The 20,374-nt window shown below is 39.9% G+C and overlaps 1 protein-coding gene across 6 annotated transcripts in view; it reads right to left on the bottom strand.

Moving 5' to 3' along the window:
• Positions 1-20,374, bottom strand: part of TANC1 (tetratricopeptide repeat, ankyrin repeat and coiled-coil containing 1) — a 230,222-nt gene that overhangs the window by 136,753 nt on the left and 73,095 nt on the right. For all 6 annotated transcript variants that reach the window (XM_029225497.1, XM_029225499.1, XM_029225498.1 and 3 more), the window contains one exon: positions 19,838-19,917. In XM_029225497.1, coding sequence (XP_029081330.1) covers positions 19,838-19,898 — 61 coding nt within the window. In that variant the 5' untranslated portion in view covers positions 19,899-19,917. The remainder of the gene's footprint in view (positions 1-19,837; positions 19,918-20,374) is intronic.

Raw genomic sequence — 20,374 nt, forward strand, 5'->3', positions numbered from 1 at the left:
GTACCACAAACTGGGTTATTTAAACAACAGAAACTTATTCTCACATTTCTGGAGGCTGTAAGTCCAAAATCCATGTGTCAGGTGGGTCATGCTCTCTTTGAAAACTCTAGGGGAGAATATGGTCCATGCCTTTCCTTAGTTCCTGGTGTTGCCTACAATCCTCAATGTTCCTTGACTTGTAGACACATCACTCCAAGCTCTACCTCCATAATCACATGTCATACTTCCCTGTGTCTGGGTCTCTTCTAAGGACACCAGTCCCTAGAGCAGAGCCCACCCTAATCTATTATGACCTTATTTTCATTTGATTATGTCTACAAAGACCCTACTTCCAAATAAGGTCACTTTCACAGGTATCAAGGGTTAGGACTTCAACTTTTTCTTTTTGGAGGGACACAATTCCACTGACAACACTTCTCTTCTCCAACATCAAGAGCCGAAAGCCAAAAAGCAGTATCTTTGAAACCTGACGGAGCAAAGAGCATGACCAAACCTCATAAAGCCAAACCAAGTTTTCTATCAAGTGCAATACCAACAAAAAACATTCTCAGGTACTCAAAGGCTCAGAAAATGCCCAGCCCATTTATCCTTTTTGAGGAAAAAGTTACTTAAGAATCAAAATTAACTACTCAACAGTGGGGACATTATGAGTGGGGGGAAAAAAGCAATAAACTATAACTCATGCCCAGCCTTCAACACTTCACTCAACTGTCCCTCTTCTGCTTCCACTCCCTTCTCACTCAGGAAATGAGTTTTTCAAACCATATCCTTCACCCCATGGTGTAGAATTTTTTTTTTATAAATTTATTTGTTTTTGGCTGTGTTGGGTCTTTGTTGCTGAACGTGGGCTTTCTCTAGTTGCAGCGAGCGGGGGCTGCTCTTTGTTGCGGTGCGCAGGCTTCTCATTGCGGTGGTTTCTCTTGTTGCAGACCACGGGCTCTAGGCGCTCGGGCTTCAGTAGTTGCAGCACGTGGGCTCAGTTGTTGTGGCTCATGGGCTCCAGAGTGCAGGCTCAGCAGTTGTGGCACACGGGCTTAGCTGCTCTGCGGCATGTGGGATCTTCGCAGACCAGAGCTCAAAGCCGTGTCCGCTGCATTGGCAGGCGGATTCCTAACCACTGCGCCACCAGGGAAGCCCTAATGTGCACAATTTTGTATATGCCATATGATGACAATGGGAAAATAATATGCACCACCAAAAACTAGAAAGAAATTCAATAAAACGTTGATACGGTTATTCCTAAGAGGGTGGGAACTATCAATGGATTTTTCCCTTCCTTTTACATTTTAAGGTTGACGTATGTTCTGACATTTTCATAACGAGAATGTTTTATAAGACAAAACACACTTTTCCATTAAACATTTATGTGACACATAAATTTGTATCTATCTCCTTTTACTTCCAGAGGTTTCCCAGCAAGCCCCTCCACTGGATACCTGTCAAGTTCCTGCTCTCATGAGTTCCTTTCTTCAGGAAGGAGGGCTCACTTTTCCTTTATCCAGGCTCTTCTAACTATGCCCACTGGTTTTACTTAATCCACCTGGCTGATTTGCCCTCATCCATCTAGCCCAAACTGTCCACAGTCATCTATCTCCCAGGTCTTACTGATCGGGGATGTTCTTCCTTGTTGATTATTCCCACAGTGAAGCTATGGACCAGCTTCCTGTGACACCCACTGTGTGGTCCAAGATCCAGTTCCCTACCCTGTACAGTTGACCCCTGAACGACATGGGTTGCAACTGCGTGGGTCCACTTATACACAGATTTTTTTTTAATAGTAAAAACTACCATACTACACAACCTGTGGTTGGTTGAATGCACGGATGTGGAACTGCAGAGATGGAGGAACCACTCATACAGAGGGCTGACTATAAGTTATATGCAGATCTTCAACTGCGGGGAGGGTCACCACACCTCCCTGCCATGTTGTTCAAGGTTCAATTGTATACTTCAAAGTAGTCAAAAGGAACCTCACTGCCCTAGCTCTGTCTACACTTTTCTCTTTTAACTTCCAATCTCCAAAAAATTAATCCTTCTCTTGGCATTAAACTAAAAACCGGCAACCTGAATATACCCTCTTATTTATAACAACATAGAAAACTCCACTTTTTACACAGAACTTCCTTGGGAGGGGGTGGGTGTGACTGAGGAATGATGAGGGAAGGACCACCGTCCCCACATCGCACATCTATGTGACAGTGCCCCAGAACTGTGCCGTAAGGCAGCCCTGGGGACTGTAATGACACACTGGATATCCAACTCCTAAAGCCATCCTCCACCCTCAATTACACATCTAGCGCCACCATAACTATTAAGAGCTCGCTTCCCCTCGAGCTTCACATTAAGTAAGTACCCAGGTAACACCTCAGGATTTATTATGAGTTTTCTGTTTTAATGATATGTGTATGCTCACTGAATGTATCTGCCCTAATAATGAGGGTGATTAAGCTAGCCATTATTAAGACCTTACTTGGTGTAACAGACCCCCTGCTAAGCACTTTATATCCATTAGCTAATTTTTTCAACCTATTCCATTGCAAGTAAATGCTGTCACTGCCCCCTAGTTACAGACGAGGAAACTAAGGCTAAGGGAAGCTAAGTAAGTTGCCTGTAAGCGGTAGATCCAGATTTGAACCCAGGCAGACTTGAGACCACAGTCAGAATTCCCAATCACGGCATTACCCTGGTCTGCCTTCCCACACCATGTGGATCCCCTGACCAACGTGCATAACGAACATGGAGTGCTGTTGGTGCTTAAGGAATTCTGACTATCATCTACAGATAATTTAGCAAGTCATGTTTCTCTGAATAATAATCATCAGGAACATTCTGTCATACTGGACATGCTGACATTCTGGGGGTGGAAAAATAAGTGGAGGGAAAAAGACTTTTAGAACAATACCATAACCAGCACACCACCCCTCACTAACTACTCAAATCCAAACTCTGGCAGTCCCGTCAGCAAAACTGTCTGCCAACAGGCCTCGTTACAAGAGAAAGGGAGAGTACACAGAGCAGTGCCATTTATCCCGCTTCAACTCCTTACAAGGAAAATGGGACCTATAAACATTTTTGGGAAAATGCCTCAAAGTTTCTAAGCAGCATTTAAAGTTTCTCCCCCACAAACAGATTAAAAATACAATACAACCAACTCAGTATACATTCTAGAAAGCAGCAGAGTAAATCAATTGTGTACATGTGGCTTTTTATCAAGGTCCCTTTCAGACCTGTACTGGGGGGCAGGGAGTAGGGGAGAGAATGAGCTGACTTTTCACTCTTCGACTCTGTCATTTTATTTGTTATATTCCTGCTCCATCATTACCACCACCATCACCACCATCACAAAAGAAAGAAGGAAGGGGGCTTCCCTGGTGGCGCAGTGGTTAAGAATCCGCCTGCCAATGCAGGGGACACTGGTTCGAGCCCTGCTCTGGGAAGATCCCACATGCCGCGGAGCAACTAAGCCCATGAGCCACAACTACTGAGCCCACGTGCCACAACTACTGAAGCCCACGTGCCTAGAGCCCGTGCTCCACAACAAGAGAAGCCACTGCAATGAGAAGCCCGCGCACCACAAAGAAGAGTAGCCCCCACTCACCGCAACTAGAGAAAGCCTGCGCACAACGAGGACCCAATGCAGCCAAAAATAAATAAATAAATAGTTAAATAAAATAAAAAGAAAGAAAGAAAGAAAGAAGGGAGGGAGGGAGGGAGGGAGGAAAAAAAAAGAAAACAGCATTGCTCAGTTTCTGAAGCAGCAGCCTCAATGACATGTCTGGTAAAATATCTTAGCAACAATGTCAATATTGTCTCACTCCAGCTAACCATATTAACATTCCACTCTACTCATGATTTCCCAAATATAAAATGGAATGTGCATTACTTAATTCATTCTGAGTATCACTGGGAAAACAGCCCTCTAACAATTTCTATAAGGCTGCATGAAAAATTAACAACACTGTAAATAAATGACTAGATAAACAAACAAATAAATAACATATATATATCTGTCCTGGGATAAACCATAATGGAAAAGAATATAAAAATGAATGTATAGGGACTTTCCCTGGTGGTCCAGTGGTGAAAAATCCACCTTACAGTGCAGGGGACGTGGGTTCGATCCCTGGTCAGAAAACTAAGATCCCACATGCCGCAGAGCAACTAAACCCGCACACCACAACTACTGAGCTCGTGTGCCTCAACTAGAGCCCACGTACTGCAAACTACAGAGCCCACACGCCCTGGAGCCTGTGCGCCGCAACTAAAGAGCCCATGCACCACAACTAGAGAAGAGAAAACCCACACGCCATAACTAAAGGAGAGAAGCCCGCGCACAGCAATGAAAGATCCTGCATGCCTCAACAAAGATCCCACATGCCTCAACTAAGACCTGACACAGCCAAAAATAAATAAATGATAAATCTTAAAAAATATACATATATGTACAACTGAGTCACTCTGCTGTACAGCAGAAATTACATTGTAAATCAACTATACTTCAATTAAAAAACAAACATCAAAATTATATTCAATGGCTATTCGTTTTTGTGTATCTAACTTGCAAGTGTGAGAATAAGCAAGTGTTGATGAGGAATCTGCATAAACACAGGAACCAAATAAAATATACTGACAAATTACTTTGATCAAATCCTGCCCCTTGTTATTTCTGTAATAGAATCCTTTCACTCATCTGCTCGTATACCTGTATTTCAAATTCATCTTTATAGGGCTGCCAAGAACAGAATCTACTAGATAGTGGGGGAGTTCCTTTTCCTAAGAGTTTTCCAAGTCATATACACATACCCCTGCCAAGGTTGGCTGGAGCTGGTCCTGCACAGACACAGGAACAAATGGCATGCCAGCGGCTCCCGAACCTGGCTAACCACTCAAAAACCATTAAAAAAAAAAAAAAAAAATTACAGAAGCCTGAGTCCCACCACGGTGAGTAATGCAGTAGGTCTGGTAGGAATTTGAGTCACAAGTGCCTTGGATGAACTAGCCAGGTTTAGTAATCGCTGCACTAGAGCCTGCTCTCGTAAAGCCGAGGTGAATACTGAGTCTCACAGGTACACCCCCTTTGAGTGCACACAGCTTCTCTTCGCAGAATGCTGGTGGTGGATCCTTGCAGTCTGGCCTCACATTCCTCCCCCTCCTCCCTCCCAGCAAACACATGCCACCCCAGACGGTTGCAGCAACTGCCCCACAGCACTCCACTAGGGGCAGGCCTACCACACTCTCTCCTCCTGCACCAGATGGAATGGCCAGGGCCGTGTATGCCACACACACAAGGGAACCAAGGAGACCAAAATATCTGAGATGCCGCCATTTTGGCCTAAAGCCAAAAGGAGAGGGTCAAGGGGCAGAAACAAAGAAGCCAGAAGGGTATAGAAATTACCATCAATTATAATAAGAGCAAACATTTATGAAATGCTTACAGTGGTCCAGGCACTGTTCCAAGCACTTTAACTCACTGAATCCTCAGGACAACCAACAACCCTCAGAGGGAGATGCTGTCATCATCCCCATTTTACAGATGTAAAAATGGAAACAATGAGGTTAATCAACTTGACCTGGGAATTGAACCCATGCAACCTGGCTGCTATACTGTCCTGATCATAAGGTTTTGGAGACAGAAAGACAAACTGGATTCAAATCCTGGCTCTGCCACTTAGCAGTTGTGCAGTCTTAAGCTAGTTCCTTAACCTCCACCAATAAGCTACTGTTTATAAGCATGTAGCACACTATCTGATACAAAGTAAACACTCAAAGAGCAACTTTTATTAGTACTGCCACATTTTACCCCAGGGGATTCACTTCCTGATGAACTGCAGTTCACTTCCTAGTTTCTTCAATACCTTGAAGAAAAATATCTCACCTGCCCCTCACAACATTCGAGTATCAAAAATTCTCCATGTAAATTCAAGTATCTGTATATTTTATTTCCCCAAAACAGATACTATGTGAACGTGAAACAAAACAAATTCCCTTCATCATCAACATTATCATGCCTGAAGTTTTAAAAAAACAAATCTTCCTTTCATTTGACCCTCGTAATTACTCTATGACACAGATACAGACTGTTACCTTCATTTTTTTTAATTAATTAATTTATATTTTGGCTGCATTTGGGTCTTTGTTGCTGCACGCGGGCTTTCTCTAGTTGCGGTGAGCAGGGGCTACTTTTCATTGCAGTGCGCAGGCTTCTCATTGCAGTGGCTCCTCTTGTTGTGGAGCACAGGCTCTAGGCACACGGGCTCAGTAGCTGTGGCTCACGGGCTCTAGAGGGCAGGCTCAGTAGTTGTGGCGCATGGGCTTAGTTGCTCCACGGCATGTGGGATCTTCCTGGACCAGGGTTCAAACCTGTGTTCCCTGAATTGACAAGTGGATTCTTAACCACTGCGCCACCAGGGAAGTCCCTGTTACCTTCATTTTATAGGCAAGAAAACTGAGGTTCAGAAAAATGAAACAACTTTTTCAAAGAGAACTAGTGGGTACATTCAAACTGGAACTCTTACCTAAGTTTCCTGAAGCCAAACCAGCAGAGTGCTTATTCATCTTTAAGATGCCGCTTCCATAAATCAGAAGGAATTTGAGGTACTGTTTGGGGAGCCCAATAACCATGGTAACAATTTAATGGATAGAGGGGGGAAACCCCAGAATCTCTTAATCTTCAGAATCTTAGAGCTAAGGATGTAAGGAGGTTTAATCAGATTAGCAGCATCAAAACTCTCACACAAAGCAGGGAAAGAAAGCCGACCTCCCTGAAATAATGACTTATAACCTCAGTCACTTTTCAACACTGAACTTACAGAATTAAAACAAAATCCTTCCCTTAATCCTATAAAAAATGAAGTGTGAGTTAGATGAACCTTCTTAGGTTTTATAATTCAAAACTAAACATGACATGTTTCACTTGCTTAGAACTCTAGCTAGTAAACAATCAATGGTTAACCACTTAACAAAATATTAAAACACCTATTGAAACCAACAGAAAATTAGGTAAATGAACAGGCAGGACAAAGAAAGAAATGTAAATTTTATTTCTGTCAAATACTTATATACTGTCTGCCAAGCATGGATTTAAGTACTTTATAAATATTAACTCATATAATCATAAGTGACCCATGAGGCACAGAAAGGTTACGTAATTTGCTCAAGTTCACACAGTTACTAAACTATGGAGCCAGGATACCAATCCAGGCAGTGTGGCTTCAAATGGCCCATAAACATATAAAAATGCCTTTGGATTCACTCTAAAGAACTGCAAAATTAAAACAATGAGATATCACTTCTGCCTATTATACTGGACAAGATGAAATATTGATAGTTTGATTATAGCCCATGCTGATAAGCATGTGAATAAACAAGCATTCTCACATATTGAAGGTGCAACTGTAAATTTACTGGCACCTTTTTGAAGAGCAATTTGACAAAATTTAGGAAAATTATAAATGAATAAACTTATTAACCAACAATTTTTCTTACAACTATCCTTATGAAAGGACAGGGAGTTAGGCACAAGGAGATTTACTCTAGTATTGATTGTAATGACAACAAAAAAGATAAAACCATCACAGGGAATAATAAAACAAGTTACAGAATATCTGTCTAATGTAACACTAAGAAACTTTTTAAAAGCCTATATATTAGTATGTGCTAATATGAAAATATGTCTAAAAATGTATTCGGTCAACATGGTAACTTACAAAATAAAACACACTGTTAAGTCTATCGGTTTTCTTAAGGATCTATACATGTACATTATGCATGCATACACACATATATGTATTGAAAATATCTAGAAAGATCAAATAAACCATTAACATTAATTTCCTTTGGGGAGCAAAAATGGAAGCAGAGAAGAAATGGGGGGTATCTGTGCTTTTAATACCATTGTATAGCTTTTTTTAATGATTGTATATTTAATTATTACATTTACGGTGTTTGAGTGACTTTACGAAAAAAAGGATGGATTTATAACAGTCTCAATGACATCAAGCAGAAATGGGCTTTAAGATACAGAAAAAGAAAGAGATATTACAGTGCTACTGAATCTAGATTAAGGCCATGTAAGAATTTCTGAAATAAACTTTCTAGGGAGGAGGGAAAATACTTCTAGAGAAGGAAAAAAAATCAAAACAAGTAGCCCTGGAGAGAGAAATTATAAAGTAATTCACTGTCTTCTATCTCAGGGATGTATTTTCCTTTATATTTACTCAGTGCTAGAGATAAAAATAAGGGAACTAGCCAGAGACACAGTAGAAACTGAACTAGTCTGGAGTCAAAAGCTATACCTTGAGCCCACATCTTTGTTTTAATGAGCTATAAGGCCTTGGGCAGTTGCTCAATGTTTTCCAAATAGTTCTCAAAAACCGAAGACACTGAACTCAATTTCTTAAAGTCCTTCTAGATCTAAAACCCTGTATTTCATTACTTTAGCTTAGTTTGAAAAAAAAAATCCATGTACCTAATAATCTAAGAATATAAGCCATGGACAATGTTTTTTACACTTAAGACTACAGCAATTTATTAAGGAGATGCTTTCCTGTCTGGAACTACCCCTGCCCGCTATCAGAAACTCACAGGATGAGGGCTCCCAGCACCTCCAGGGAGCAGGAAGCGCTTAGACTTTTTTGACTGTGTATGTACAGAGGTAGAATGTTATTAGGTACTGTGGAAAACCTAATGACTCATTTGTGTTGGTTTTATGCCTTTATTTTGGTTTCTCTATAAAATAAATTTCTTAAATATAAGTCAATCAGACTAGCAGATATCTAGCCTCAGCACAAACATGAAATTTTTAATAATGCAGGAGACACTGCTACCCACTAAAGACAGGCAATGTGACTTTCAGCAACTTCAAGGAAAATTCCCCTACGAGTAACTTTATAAGGAAACCCCACTACTACACACCAGGGCCACACTTGGAAGAATCAAACTAAAGAGTCTCTCACATTCCCAACAGAAAAAATGTACAAGGACATAAAAAGACAATTATTGAAGAGGAACTATAAATGGGCACTAAATATTTAAAGAGGTCTTCCGATCTCAAAGAAATGCTAATTAAAAATAAATACAGGGGCTTCCCTGGTGGCGCAGTGGTTGAGAGTCCGCCTGCCGATGCAGGGGACACGAGTTCGTGCCCCGGTCCGGGAGGATCCCACATGCCGCGGAGCGGCTGGGCCCGTGAGCCATGGCCACTGAGCCTGCGCGTCTGGAGCCTGTGCTCCACAATGGGAGAGGCCACAACAGTGAGAGGCCCGCGTACCGCTAAAGAAAATTAATAGTAAATAAAAATAAAAATAAACCAAATACATGTTTTAACCTATAAGCTTGACAAAGATTATTAAAATCCACAAATACCCAATACTAGAAAGAGCCATGTAAGCAGGCACACTCACACACTGCTTACACAGGTGGCGACCAACACAATCCTTCTGGAAAACAATTTGTCAAGAAGTACCACGAGCTTCTGAAAAGTTCCTCTCCTTTCACTATTAATTCCTTATCTAGAAACATTCCACTAAAATAATCAGAGATTTATATAAAGATACATATTTTCCAGAGAGGTTTTCTTTAATGAATGAGAAAAATATGTAAACAAAATTCACCCAAACAAAATCATGGTATATTGGTACAACAGACTCTTAGGCCTTTTTCAAAGAGTAATGACATTAAAAAGGATAAAGCAAAAGATAAGAAAAAACCCAAGGATATTCTTTATCAGTATTTTACAAATTTTCTACAATGAGCACATATTATACTGGGCATTGATCAAAGGCCCATATTTATTCTGACTTTAACTTTTCCAAAACCAAAATGGATATAACAGTTGATGGACCTTAAAATTGCTACCAGCCAGGGAATGGTTGCAACGTGGCAAGCACTGACTATGCAAACCTATGTTATTACATCTGGTAGAGTGACTAGACAATGATAACCTCCTCCAGGTTTCAGTCAACAGATCACTTAAAGTCCACTGTGGAAGGAATAAGAGCCCTGAATTTTATCTGAAAGCCTTCCATTAAAACCTCCTTCTGAGATCATGAAAGAATAGCATCAAACTTGCAGAATGCATGTCTGCAGCTGGGAAGAAAAGTCCTGGAGAAAACAGTGAAGGGCTCAAAAAATGCTGCAACATCAATGCTCTTAATGGTAGAGAAGATGATGTCATTTGAAGAAAAATGAGTATTGACAACTAGGTGAAAAAAATTATTTAGAAGAATCAGGTTCTGAACATAAATTTGAAATACCTTAACCAACTTATTTCATTTTCCTCCCATTTTATGAAAAAGATTGAGATATGTAAAAATAACTTTCTAAAGAAAGGAAATCTTCAGTAAAGTATAACATTTTAAGTAATAAAATATGTCAATTTAATTGACAGCAGTTCTTTCTTCCATAGCAGTACCCAAAATAATGGTGTGTTTTATAACCAATGAAGTACTGTGTAACATTTATAATCAGAACAATAAAGACAAGGGCTGTGGGCTGAACTGTGTTCCCTCAAATTCATATGTTGAAGCCCTAACCCCCAACGTGATGGTATCTGGAGAAGAGGCCTTTTAGAGATACTTAGGTTTAAATGAGGGCAGGAGGATGGGGCCTTCATGATGGGATTTGCATCCTTATAACAAGGGGCACTGGAGTGCTTGCTGTCTCTCTTGCCATGTGAGGATTCAAGTATAAGGCAACCATCTGCAAGCCAGAAAGAGAACCTTCAACCAGAACCTGATCATGCTGGTGCCTTGAGCTCAGAATTCTAGCCTCAACTGTAAGAAAATAAACTTCTGTTGTTTAAGCCACTCAATCTCTGGCATTGTGTTATGGCTGCCCAAACTAAGACAACAAGAAAATGGGCCATCAGAAGTCAAAATATTTTTAACATCTGGTACTTGGAAGGAAGTTTTCTACATAACTCTAAAGTTATGTAGAAAACTTTCTTGGGGTGGGTTGGTAAGGTGGGAGGCAAACAAGCCCTCACAAAGATACGAGACATTAACATATAAATTGTTTGAGAACCAAATGTGGGATCAGGAAGGTAGCAGTGCACAGGTGGCTCTCTTCCATCCTCAACCCAGAGTTTGCATCCTCTTCACCTCTGCTACCAGCCAGTTCCATGCTCTATATAAAATCCAGACAAGTGCCCAAACCATTATAGGCCCCTATGTGTCTTATATCAGAGACATCATTATTACTGAGTACTCCTGGGCTCTCGGACAGTCTCGGCACAAAGAATGTCATCATGTACCCAATGTAGCAGTATGATGCTCCCAAAGTCCCTTAAAAATGGACAACTCTCACACAAACTTTTGAGAATGAAGAATTAAAAATCAGCTCTAAAGTCTTATTTCATCCTAACCCCCATGACAGTGCTGTGGTCACCAGAACACAGGACAAGAATCTCTGATTCTATATTGGCACTGCTGATGGCTGATGTGTTATACCCAGCCTGCCACCAAAGGGAGAGGGGGCGTGAGAGACAGACACAGATCCTACATTCCAATTCCATGATTTCCAATATGAATAAGGGTTTCTCAATTTGATGCTCTATACCAAGGCTAGGGCTACCCAACGGGTTACCCCTGATGGCCATCTGTCGACTGCAGGACAAGTGTAAGGTCAAAGCCCTCAATCCCTAAAAGAAGAATCATTTAGTTTAGACCATCCTGCATGGAAAAAAGAAGTCAACCGAGGTCAAAATTTTTGGTAGCCTATCTCCCCTCTCAGGAACTATGTTTGCCAATAGATTACATCAAATCCAGTTTTCTACATTTCTGCAGAATACATATAAAACTTATGCAAATAGGTCACATGAAAATTCAAATATGGAGCTTTTTATGAGAATTAAGAAGCTATACATGACAAAACTCTCTGAAGACCTGGTCTATAGAAACTAAGACCGTTGGTTGTTTTTTGTTTTTTAACAGTAAAGCAGCTTGCATGAACAAAAATCTGTGAAATGAAATTAGGTTTGACATAAAAATGGACTCTGAATTATATTTCTGTATTAGCTTTCTTGTTGCATTTACACATATACATGCAAAAAGGGACCCAAGTAAATAAATATTGTTGTCTGAGAATTTTGCTACATCCTTTATGATGATTCAGATAGGCTGTGACTTGCTAGAGGTTGTACTGGCCATAAAAAGTGGAAGAGCCAGGATAAGTCTTGATTTCACCTTCTCAGTCCAGACTTTTCTCTAATTACGCCTCTCATAGGAAACAGCTCAGATGGACCAGCCGTGGTCCATTATGTATAGTGCCTGACACACATGATAAATGCTCAGTATTTGTGCCCATCCTCCTCTTTCATCCTTTATATATCCCTAAAATGTACGGGGAAGCTATAAAGAGGATGGGCAATGGAGCCTTCCACATAAAGACCTTTACTAATAAGGATATGTTGAAATGAAACATCTCAGCAACTTTATAAATTGTACTTAGAAATCTATTCTTAAGGCTGCTTGCTAACTCCCGAAATTTCTTAAGGGGAAAAGCCTCTCAGTTTAAGTTCACAAAGAAAAAAGGATAAAATGCAAGTGACATGATATAGGTTAAAAGGTAAAACAAGTTATAAATCAAAGTATAAGTCACCATACAACAGACAAATGACTCAGAGCTGCTTCGGTTTTATCATGAGGAAAAGGCTAAAGATGGCAGAAGAGCCTTTAGTATCCAAAGTCAATGGCAGAATTGGTATTTAGAGAGAGGACATCATGGATAGAAGCTTCTAGAACATCATTCTCTTGCCTGAGATCAACGGAAGGAACAAGATGTTTTAGAAGGGTTTTGTTTGTTCTTTAAAGTACCAAACAGTTTTCTCGAGAAAGAAAAGATGTACTGAACATCTAGCAGAAGCCATATGTCAAGCAAGGCACTTCTGTAGACAGGTTATCTTATTTAACCCTGACAACATCCCTGTAAGGTAGCTTAACTAGGTTAAGAAATTTGTCCAAGTACACAGGGAAGTGAACAAGCTAGGATTTGAATTTGCATCTTCAGATTCCAAAGTCTGTGCTTTTTCGAGACTCTGAGGTGTGAGGGGTGACAGAGTAAAACTGATGAAGGGACCAATTGAACCAGAGGGAACAGCATTCCCACTCCTACTAGTAACCAGCCTGTTCCATTCTATGTTCAAATCCTGTCCTACAGGATTTTGCAGAATTTATTTAAATGCTCTGGTAAACAGAAATACAATACCTTTAGACTGAACTATTTCTGCTTGTTTTGTTGCTTCGGAAACATTTTTTGAGTCAGTTAACAACAAGATACCAAATATCCATAGCTCAGCAAGACAGTCACTGCACTAAATTCCTAAATAATAGTCCACAGCCACAAAAAATGGGCAATGCAGCAGAGAATAATCAAAAGCAGCTTCATATTTTCCGGATAAAACAAAGCATCGTTTGTATTGAGGCATTTTTAGAAGGTACCACTGAAAGCCAGACTGCAGCCTGGAATGGCTTAAAATACCACATTTAACAATCACATCAATGGCTTTTAAACTTTAGAGGCAAACAGTTTCCTTTTACTACAAATTCAAAGTGAAGGATTAGATGCAAAGCTAACAGATTCAGGACACATTCAAGCTTAGGGACTATCCAATGCCTTAATTAACACCATTAATTACAAGTGTGTTGAGCCAACTAGCTGGGTTTTAATGATGAAACGGTGAAGGTCAAAATTTTTAAATAAATTGCTTCAAACTAAGCCCCCCTGCTGAAAAAAGAACACCAATAATTAAATTGAAAGGAAAAGCCTAATAAACAATTATTTTGGCATATTTAGCAACCTTAATCAGTCTATATTTTAATTGAGACAATACCACAATTAAGAGTTCACCAAACTTTGCTCTTCTGCCTCAACTTGGAGCTACTGGGTTGGCCAAAAGGTTTGTTTGTTTTTTCTGTAAGATGACTCTAGTAGCACTTAGTTGTCTTTAACTTCATTCGAAACAATTTTGTTAGATTGTATGTGACAGCTGTCATATCAGCATGCATTTAAAAAAAAAGACATTATAATTGGTGAATTTTTGTGTAGCCATTTTAATATTGAAGATGGAAGAAAAAAGCAACATTTTTGGCATATTATGCTTTATTATTTCAAGAAAGGTAAAAACACAACTGAAACGCAAAGAAAGATTTGTGCAGTGTATGGAGAAGATGCTGTGACTGATCGAACATGTCAAAAGTGGTTTGCGAAGTTTCGTGCTGGAGATTTCTCGCTGGACGATGCTCCACGGTCAGGTAGACCAGGTGAGCAAATCAAGACACTTAGAACAATCAAAGTTATATACCACGCAGGAGACAGCCGACATACTCAAAATATCCAAATCAAGCGTTGAAAATCATTTGCACCAGCTTGGTTATGTTCAACGCTTTGATGTTTGGGTTCCACATAAGTTAAGCGAAAAAAACCTTCTTGACCATATTTCCGCATGGGATTCTCTACTTAAACGTACTGAAAACATTCAGTTTTTAAAACAAATTGTGAGGGTGATGAAAAGTGGATACTATACAATAAGGTGGACTGGGGCAAGTGAAATAAACCACCACCAACCACACGAAAGGCTAAAGAAGGTGATATGTATATGGTCGGATTGGAAGGGAGTCCTTTATTATGAACTCCTTCCAGAAAATCAAACAACTAATTCCAACAAGTACTGCTCCCAGTTAGACCAACTGGAAGCAGCACTTGACGAAAAGAGTCCAGGATTAGTAAACGGAAAAATCATAATCTTCCATCAGGATACCGCAAGACCGAATGTTTCCCTGATGACCAGCCAAAAACCGTTACAGCTTGGCTGGGAAGTTTTGATTCACCCGCTGTATTCACCAAACATTACACCTTAGGATTTCCATTTATTTAGGTCTTTACAAAATTCTCGTAATAGAAAAAATTTCAATTCCCTGGAAGACTGTAAAAGGCACCTGGAACAGTTCTTTGCTCAAAAAGATAAAAAATTTGGGGAAGATGGAATTATGAAGTTGCCTGTGGAACAAAAGGGTGAATATGTTGTTCAATAAAGTTCTCGGTGAAAATGAAAAATGTGTCTTATTTTTACTTAAAAACCAAAGGTACTTTTTGGCCAACCCAATACTTCCATACCAATAGAGGGCAAGTAGGAGAGTTGGACAGGGCAAGAGACTATGGCTTCAAGATTCGCAGAGGCAAAAGGGACACAGAGAGAGAGGGATTAGCCCTTTCTAGGAGGGTAAGAGGCCTTGCCCATCTAATGCTTCCAGATTGGTGTCACTATTTCCAGGGTTAAAAGGAAAAAAACAAAACCACTATCAACAGTGAGATTTGATTACATCGTAGATGTTAGATAAAATTAGGTTTCATTTCTTGGAGACCAGTAGGAAAAGAAGTCCAAAAAACTAGCCAAGACATGTACTTGCTCTGTGGAAGCAGTAACTATTATAATGAGCTATACTAGATATCTGTGTTGGTTAGCTTTTGAAGTGGAGAGGACCTGCAAATGTCTACAACTGAGAATCCTCCCTAACGCACATCTTGGTGGGAGATGAAGTCCACCTTGCCCTAGAGAAGCTAAGAAGTCCAAATACACACTTGCTCAGCCTCTCCTACAGCCAGAACCCAGGCATGGGAACCAGGCTCAGCCCTTTTGATGTACCTGCCCCACACTTTCAATTTCTCCTTGGTTATTCTTAAGCATTTTCATTTCCAGATGAATTTTAAAATCAACTATGTCAAAAGCAAAACAAAACAGGATTTTTAGGGCAGTGAAAGTACTCAGTATGATACTATGATGGTGAATACATGTCATTATATACTTGGGCAAACCCACAGGATGTCCCACACCAAGAGTGACCCCTAATGTAAACTATGGTCTGTGGGTGATGATGTGTCAATGTAGGTTCATCAGTTGTAACAAATATACCTCCTTGATGGGAGAACATTGATAATGGGGACGCTAGGAATGAGTGGAGGCATGGGGTATACAGAAAATCTCTGCACCCTCCTCTCAATTTTGCTGTGAACCTAAAACTGGCTCTAAAAACAATTACGTCTTTAAAAAGAAAATAGTTGGGGCTTCCCTGGTGCTGCACTGGTTAAGAATCTGCCGGCTAATGCAGAGGACAAGGGTTCGAGCCCTGGTCTGGGAGGATCCCACATGCCGCAGAGCAACTAGGCCCGTGAGCCACAGCAACTGAGCCCGCGCATCTGGAGCCTGTGCTCCGCAACAAGAGAGGCCGCAATAGTGAGAGGCCTGCACACCGCGATGAAGAGTGGCCCCTACTTGCCACAACTACAGAAAGCCCTCGCACAGAAACTAAGACACAACACAGCAAAAATAAATAAATTAATAAACTCCTACCCCCAACATCTTCAAAAAAAAAGAAAATAGTTGGGATTTCATTAGACATTAAATGGCATGTATAGATAATTTTGTAAGAGCTGGTCAGTTTAAAATAATAAATTTGCCCATTCAGGAATACAGTATTTCTTTCCATTTATTCAGTCTTCCCGTAAGTCCTTCAACAAAGTTTTATTATTTTCTTCAATATAAGGCTCGTACCTTTCTTCTTAGGTTGATATTTAAAGTTTCTGTTTCTATTATAAAATGGGACTTTTCATTTTCTAAACAGTGCTGCTATACAGAAAAGATATTAATTTCTTATGCTGCTCTTATATCCACTCTAAACTCTTACTAGGTCCAGGTTTGACATCAATACTCTGAAATCTTAAGAGTTCAGTAGGGCTTCCCTGGTGGTGCAATGGTTGAGGGTCCGCCTGCCAATGCAGGGGACGCGGGTTCATGCCCCGGTCCGGGAGGATCCCGCATGCCGCGGAGCAGCTGGGCCTGTGAGCCATGGCCGCTGGGCCTGCGCGTCCGGAGCCTGTGCTCCGCAACGGGAGAGGCCACGGCAGTGAAAGGCCCGCGTACCGGACAAGACAAAAAAAAAAAAAGAGTTCCATAATAACTTTTAAATTAAGGAACTTTAATGATAGTGACATGAAAGTTTGCTGATAGTAAAGGTCATTTACACACGTGGCAGAAGGTTGTAGACCTCTCTAGAGAGCTTCAAAATAAAGATAACACCTCATCCGCTTGTTTTAGATCAAGGTCCTAACATAACAGCAGGGAAAGAAAAAATAGATGCCCTCATCTTACCTTCCCCACATTATGGTTTAATATTGATTTTTGCTCCCTTAGGCCTGACTCAAGGTCAAGAGAACTCATTTGCACTGATGGACTAGTGGAAACAAGGTAAATGTAGTTTCCAAAAAAACTTTAAAGTTTTTAATATTGCATTCTCCAGTGTGATTCTACAGCCTCCAGAAAATACTTTTTGCTCAGCTATAAGCATTTCCTAGGTATAAAAAAAAAATTATCAGAAAGTAATTTTGCTATTTTTAGAGCTGACTCAATGACTTCAATAACTTTCAATAATTTGATAACTCACTGTACCTAATACTTGAAATATCCTTATATACATATAACTTAAATTTCAATAACTGCTAAAATTTTACCAATAAAGTGACATCTTCTTTTAGGGACAGGGGCTGAGGGTATAAAAACTTCAATACTTACGAAAAATATTTGTTTTCTTTTGAAGAATACTAAGTTTAACTCAGTGATTTTCCAAATTCTCAAAACAGGTTCAACATAAAAGTGTAGCTCAAGATTGTCTGTAAAAACAATCTACAAAGGATATGAAAAGCTGAACTCAAAATTTTAGACAAATATTTTCTAAATTTCTGCGACTGTGAGTTCAAGTACATAAAAATGAATTTTCCTTTGTCTTTACAACAAAGATTGGTTTAATTGGAAACAGTAGAGCAAAATCTTTCCATATTGCAGCAGATATTATTACCCAAGTTTCACAGCGGTCTCAGCAGATTAGCCAGCTTTAATTTACAGAGAAACTTAGCTGTGATTTACTTATATAATGAGAGCTGGCACAGAGCTCAACACATGAACGGTCAGATTCCAAGTATTTTCCCCAATCATCTTGTGACATAACTTCGTCAAGATTTAAAATTCCATCTGCTTTGTTCCCCAGTGGAATACAACCAGGTTCTAGTTAAGAGAAAAAAGGCATACACCATACAGATGTTTTATGAGAAATGTTCCCATTGCTTTTTCAAGTTGGTTTGCATTAGTGAAAAGCCAAAGTGTGGGAATTATTATGAAGAAATGATTCAGAAAACACAATAGTTGCTCTTAAAGACCAAAGGGGGAAATAAACCCCAAATAATACGCTCTACAACTGCAAAAGTTTCAAACGCAAACAATGTTCACTGTCTGGCCCATCTGAAAGGCAGGGTGCCGAAAATCATTAACATACTGTAATTTCACATGAGTCTGGCACGGATCAAAGAGGATGGTAAGCCTGTTGTGAAAGACTCCATTACTAAGCAGAGAGTTTTGGCTTGGAGACCCTGGCCCTGAGAAAAATAACGCACTGGTTGGCAGCTCCAGTCCAACAGACAGCTTTAGGATCTAACTTTATCCTGGAAATTACAAAGGCATGTAAAGAAGCAAATAACATAGTTCCTAGGATGAGTGTCAGCTGAGCCAAAACTGGGGGAAAATTTTTGTTGTTGTTTTTAAGACAGCTTTTCGAGAACTAAAGAGAAGGATGTTTTGGCCTTAACCCAGCAGAGGGTGAAGGGTCCCCTGGATAGAAATTATGTGAACTGAAAATTCCCCGTAGTAACAATTCTAATTAATTATTCAAAGCTAGGAGTTGATTTTCTAAGGTTAAGAGCTAACTATGGTCTCCTGTTTCTATCCTCAAAAACCGGTTTCTTCTTTTCTTTGCATCTGCTTAGCCAGGCATTAATGAGAGGCTTTTAATGGAATCTTATCAGCAACTTTACAACAAAGTCTCTACTTTTAAGGTTAAGTTTGCCTTCTGCAGGTTTGGTTAAAGGGAAATTAATAATAGAAAATTTGTCAAGGTTCCACATAACCAAAAAGTTTACAAGTCCGCTTATTCTTTTACAGAAACAACATATACAACAATATTACCACAAGGCATTACAAGATCTTTTGAATTAAAGAGTTAACTATAATTCAGCCTTATTTACACCTTAATAGAAATTAAAACTGAAAATATACAATAACTCAGAAACCAGCCATTCTCTGACTCTGGATTAACATGAGTTTGAGTGAAATGGCACATTTCAGGGAAACCGATCCAGGCTAACAGATTTTTATTGTGCAAGACAGGTAGATAACATGTAGCTTTTCTGGTGAGTGGTCACCAAAATAACCTCAGAGTAGCTTATCACACGGAATGCAGTGTAGAGTCACAATGACCACATATGCACCAGAATTCTACCAACAGGAATGAAATCCAAGCCAAATTAAGTAGCTCTCATCATAATGAAAACTTAGCAGCCTGGCATTGAGTGTGGCTACACCTGTTAGGGGGAAAATCTGATACTCAAAAGATGAGGACCAGTCAGCCAGCAGTTGGTCAAACATATAAAATGCAAGCATGCGTGGGAAAAGAGAAAGCGCTTTCTAGAAATCAAATTCCTGGACACACCTGCTCTCCCTCAATGTCTATAACTCTGCCTCGGGATCTGAATGACCTGTTAAAATTATGACCCTTACAAATGTTCTGGGAAAGGATTTGGTTCAGAACCCAAACTCAATCTTCAAAGTCACTTCCCAGGAGAAAGCTCACGAATGTATTTAGTTTCTCATGGCCTCCAGGTTGCTGTTTCTTCTAAGCCATATCACTTCTCTGACCCATTCCCAAGGCAGTAACATCTGCCCCCCCTGGATTAAGTGGGGCCTTGCTGGCTCACGCCCACCATGCTTGCTCAGCTCAACTCAATCCTGGACACATACCTGTTTCCTTCTTGCTTCCCTTTCCTCCCTCTCGGCTTTTCTTCAGCACAGCCTTTAACATTTTCAACACTCTTTCGCTTCTAAAGAGGAAAGGAGAAGAGGGAAGAGGAATTAAGTATTATAAATTGGAACGTAACTTGCATATTGACACAAACAGTAACTTGTCTTCAAACAAACAGATCACTTAGGATAATATAAAGGTACCTTGGGTTTTACATTAATTTTCTATGAATAAACTAACATGGAGAACCAAATGCTAAAAGACACAAGGAGTGTTTTATAATGTTTAATGAAGTGATCAGAAGTTCCCCATCTTGTTATAAGTTAAAAAAAAAAACACAACAACAGCGCATTCTCAGCATTCCACATCTAATTAAGGTTATGAGGCTAAATCTGGACACATTACTGTAAGATACCTAGCATAGGAATGTGGGTCTCCCAACCCCCATTCATCAAAAGAAAACATTAAGACACAATCAAAAAGATAATGGTTAAGAAGGAAAGCTACATGGTTAAAGGCATGTTTTACAGGTGCTA

The sequence above is a fragment of the Monodon monoceros genome, unplaced genomic scaffold (genome assembly GCF_005190385.1).
Source record: "Monodon monoceros isolate NGI ecotype Baffin Bay Population unplaced genomic scaffold, NGI_Narwhal_1 Super_Scaffold_16, whole genome shotgun sequence".
NCBI classification, from domain to species: Eukaryota; Metazoa; Chordata; class Mammalia; order Artiodactyla; family Monodontidae; genus Monodon; species Monodon monoceros.